The sequence below is a fragment of the Aspergillus steynii genome, assembly GCF_002849105.1.
Source record: "Aspergillus steynii IBT 23096 chromosome Unknown P170scaffold_4, whole genome shotgun sequence".
Classification (NCBI taxonomy): domain Eukaryota; kingdom Fungi; phylum Ascomycota; class Eurotiomycetes; order Eurotiales; family Aspergillaceae; genus Aspergillus; species Aspergillus steynii.
In genome coordinates, this window is record NW_020194401.1 from 3,380,621 (window position 1) to 3,384,487 (window position 3,867).

Here is a 3,867-nt window from a genome sequence, read left to right on the forward strand (position 1 = left end):
GAATTTATTTAAAATATCTTTACTATCTGATAATTTAAGTAAATTAATAAGATAGCTGTTTACTAAATCTTATTATTTTAATTATTAAAAAAAAATTAGCTTAGTTCTTTATCTTACAGTTATTTCTAGGCTAGATATTATAAAAAATTATAAAATCCTTGCAGAACACATAGCTAAATCTTATTTAAATTATATAAATATAATAAATTACCTGATTTTGTTGATCCTTTTTTTCCGGTACACCCCAGAGCGCCCATAATACACCAATAGAGTTGGCATCGGTGCGGATTCGGGCGGTGGAAGGCCATCTCGGGACCGCCCGCAGCGGGTTTCGGGCTGAAAATCAGGAACCCGCAACCGTTGCGGATTGGTGCGGGTTCGGTGCGGTTTTTGCCAAGAGATTCGCAGTCTAACCTATTCAAGTTAGCCTTAGGGCTTAACCCTAAGGCTAAGCCTAATTAGGTTAATTTTTATGCATGTTTTATACTTATTTTATGCAGTTTTGGTAATTCGAAAAAGTGAAATATTAAAATAATAAGCTAAATAAATTAATTAAAAATAATTAAAAATAATATATATATAAATATAGACATAAACTATATATAAATAATTTTTAATTATCTTGTATTAATTTATTTAGCTTATTATTTTAATTTTTTTATTCTATACCACCAAATTGATTTGGTGCGGGTAAATATATATATATCTATTATACACCTTCCGAACCAACTTGTTTTTTAACTTTTTTCTTTAATAACTCAGCAAATAAATTAGTTAAAAATTTTAAAAAATAATATTTATATAAATCAATATATAAATTATATATATATTATTTTTAATTATTTTTAATTAATTCTTTTAAAAAGCTATAAATTTCGGTGATCCGCAAATCCGCTGCGGATTGAACCTTCAGAATCCGAATCCATTGCGGATTCTACCCCTAGGGACCGAATCCGCACCTCATAGGGTTCGGTGCGGTGCGGATGCGGGTTTTGCGGTCCCGAATTCCAACTCTATACACCAAGCCCACCTGATTTCTCTCCACCGTCTGCTAAGGGATTTTCTAATTCGTCTTTCGTTGGAAACTTACGGATCACGGTAAACGGCATTTTGTGATTAATGTAACTCTTATGTCTAATGTCTCTCAGGTTTCACAATGTGCACTTCGTTTTATATACAGTATACCTGTGGATGCAGAAAAGAGATGGAGTTCGTCCAGTGCGCCGAGAGTCAAGGGACGAATGTGAAATGTAAGCCTGTAAGGAAGGAGCCAGGCAAGGATTCTTTGAACTATTGCAGAGGTTATCTTGTGAATCCTGATGCCCCAAAGAAATATTTTTCTGATGAGGAGTTGCAGGATTGAATAGCTAAAAGAAAATGAGTACTCGTCAAGCTCAAATATACCTAGTCTAGGGATTTCAACTTGATAGTCAATATGTCGTCTTCGGACAAGTGTATATACGTGCATAACGCACTCACTAGAATAGGTTTTCTCATACAAAAGGGCTCAGAATACTAGTATAGTTTCCCGTCAGTCGGAGGAGGCGTTAGGGGAGAGCTAACAGAGCTCCCAGGCGGCGTAGTTTTATCTGCCATGAGATATAATATGTTTTTATAGGAACTGCTCATTTCGCGTACAAAAACTGTCTTTATCCTAGCTTTCTTACTTGTTGGTACCTATATCTTCGGAAATCCGTTGAATCGTTCGAGTTATTAGATTTAGGGGACTAAATGAAGGACGCGTGACAAGGTTTAAGGGCGCGCCAGGAAGGAGCAAGGGGTGCAGCCCATTCCGGCGAGTTGGCGATCGTTTCACGTGACCTTGATGGCATCCTCGTCAGCAAAGGGGCTAGGCTACGGCGAGCTGAAACTACGAAAAATGCACCCTTCAGGTATCCGTGTTCGACACAGCTATTTGACCATCAAGCAACATTGTTGCCATGTCAGCGATGGCCGTTGAAATAGCTTTAACAACACACAGCTCTTATAATCTGAACATAGAAGGATCATTACGTAGGTTTATTAGCTGTATCACTGTGCCATTCAATACATAGACGCGACTTATGATAGATACTAGGAGCAAACAAAAGAGATAGGCTTGAGAATAAGAAAGGGAATTCCAATCAATGGATAGCCCTAGTTATCTTATTCCTTCGGTGAATTGCTTCGCTCCTCCACGCCCGCGGTCACATTGATAGGTATGTGCTGAGAAGTTTTAGGTGAGAGTCGGAAGCCTCGTCCATATCGTTCCTTGAATTCGGATGTAGTTTCGCTTGGTGTCTCGTTGTTAGGAGAATTCGGCGAGTTGTCTTGTGAAGATGGGCGCAAGGTACTCCCCAGGTTGATACTTGTAAAGTCTCGTGATAGCTGTTGGAGAGAAACATCGCTAAGATGGCCTCCAACCTGCCTCGATCTCCAACCCACTCCTCGATTTTTACCGTGGATGATTGTGCCGTTTGTCGAAACCATGAATTGTACAGCGTCACCGGTGGCATAGTTGTCAATGTTGCTGATGTTCTCCTTTAGGTGATCATCTGCCCTGGAGCAGATATCCATGCACTGACGGGCTGTCTCCCACTCTTCTCGTAACCTAGTAAGATCGGCAAACTCCTCTTCGGATGTCATATTCAATCGCGACTTTATCAATAACTTGTCCATCAGGTCTTTCATATGCCTCTCGAGCTTCGCAGCTGTGAGAGTTAACCTTTTCTTACAATCCTGCAGGCTCTCCTTCGTGACTCTTTCCGGCAGGGTATCGAAATCGAATGGTCCGGGGGCACTGTCATCGGATTCATGTGTGGACTGGATTTGGCTAATATGGTTGGACAACTGAGTACAGATTTGCAGGCATTTTTCCGTGCTAAGTCGTTCCTCTTCGATCAGTCGTAGTTCGGATGCATCTGAATCGGATCCTGCCACCGTTTTTTGAAATATAAGCTCAAGCTTTCCATCGATGGTTTCGAGGTGAGCCTCAAGATCGGCCTTAGCTGTTACGATAAGATCTTCGTAATCTCTGAGACTCTCGGCTGTAATGGATGACTTGCGACTAACCACGTTAATCAACTAGATATAAGGGATGTTATGAGATGCTGAACTGCATCCGATATGAAGAGACTCACAGGTTGACATCCGTAAGAGCAATATTAATAGTCAACTTGTATCCAGCCAACAGGCGCCTAAAGCCATCAATGTCATCGCCCATGTACCTTAATTTGGCCCAATCGCGAAAGCTCGTGCGACTACCCTCGGAACGCATTGAACACTTTTGAATCTCTTGCTCGAACTCTCCACAGGCGTGACCACATCGTAACAGGGGAAGGTCAAGTGCCGTGAGGTCGACATCAGTAATACTGCTGATTGTCTCGGTGAGTGGGCCAAGAACCCCGCTCAATGCCTCCAGCTCCTCTAGAAGATCGCGTACGCGCTTCGGGTGGGAATGAAAGCTCTTGACTGTTTCATATAACTTAATGCTCGACTGGAATGCAAAAGTGGCTAATGCCAGTAACCCAGAAGCCAGACTGATAGGTTCCGCCATATTATCAATATATCCCGCACAGAACCGGGGAGAGGGAGCGGAGAAAGGCGAGTTATAAATTTGATCCAACAGTATCGGGTTTGGGTAGACCCTATCTATAATAGAGAGCTGGTGGATCATTGAGTTGTGCGGATTGTAGGCGTACGTGCTCTGCACGGTCCTCCTCGGCGACTAGGGAACCGAAACAAATCGCCCCACGTTTGACCAGCCTCCAATAGGCGGACCAGAACCCCGCAGTCAGCGTTACGCTGTTATTACAATCACGCAATCCCGGCGTGGACGACAAGGCTAGGGAATATGCTTCTAAATTCGCCAATTTCGCAGAATATATT

At 42.1% G+C, this 3,867-nt stretch overlaps 2 protein-coding genes across 2 annotated transcripts; one reads left to right on the plus strand and one right to left on the minus strand.

The window, feature by feature from the left end:
* The first annotated feature begins 1,053 nt into the window (after window positions 1–1,053).
* On the plus strand, window positions 1,054–1,448 carry P170DRAFT_191166 (uncharacterized protein). Its single transcript, XM_024842704.1, has 3 exons — window positions 1,054–1,098; window positions 1,149–1,301; window positions 1,358–1,448. The coding sequence occupies exons 2-3, from the start codon at window positions 1,157–1,159 to the stop codon at window positions 1,369–1,371; spliced, it is 159 nt and encodes a 52-aa protein (XP_024704965.1). The 5' UTR covers window positions 1,054–1,098; window positions 1,149–1,156; the 3' UTR covers window positions 1,372–1,448.
* A 577-nt stretch (window positions 1,449–2,025) lies between these two features.
* On the minus strand, window positions 2,026–3,648 carry P170DRAFT_456251 (uncharacterized protein). The gene is made up of 2 exons (XM_024851604.1): window positions 3,120–3,648; window positions 2,026–3,046 (listed from the first exon to the last, which is right to left on the minus strand). The coding sequence occupies exons 1-2, from the start codon at window positions 3,533–3,535 to the stop codon at window positions 2,146–2,148; spliced, it is 1,317 nt and encodes a 438-aa protein (XP_024704966.1). The 5' UTR covers window positions 3,536–3,648; the 3' UTR covers window positions 2,026–2,145.
* Between the last annotated feature and the right edge of the window lie 219 nt (window positions 3,649–3,867).

What these genes read in the sequence shown, in the direction of transcription:
- P170DRAFT_456251 (XM_024851604.1), bottom strand. Translation starts at nt 3,535, where the DNA reads ATGGCGGAACCTATCAGTCTGGCTTCTGGGTTACTGGCATTAGCCACT. An exon ending in GCTCTTACGGATGTCAACCT is followed by an intron (nt 3,047 to 3,119) that starts GTGAGTCTCTTC and finishes TAACGTGGTTAG; the next exon opens with TCGCAAGTCATCCATTACAG.
- P170DRAFT_191166 (XM_024842704.1), top strand. Translation starts at nt 1,157, where the DNA reads ATGTGCACTTCGTTTTATATACAGTATACCTGTGGATGCAGAAAAGAG.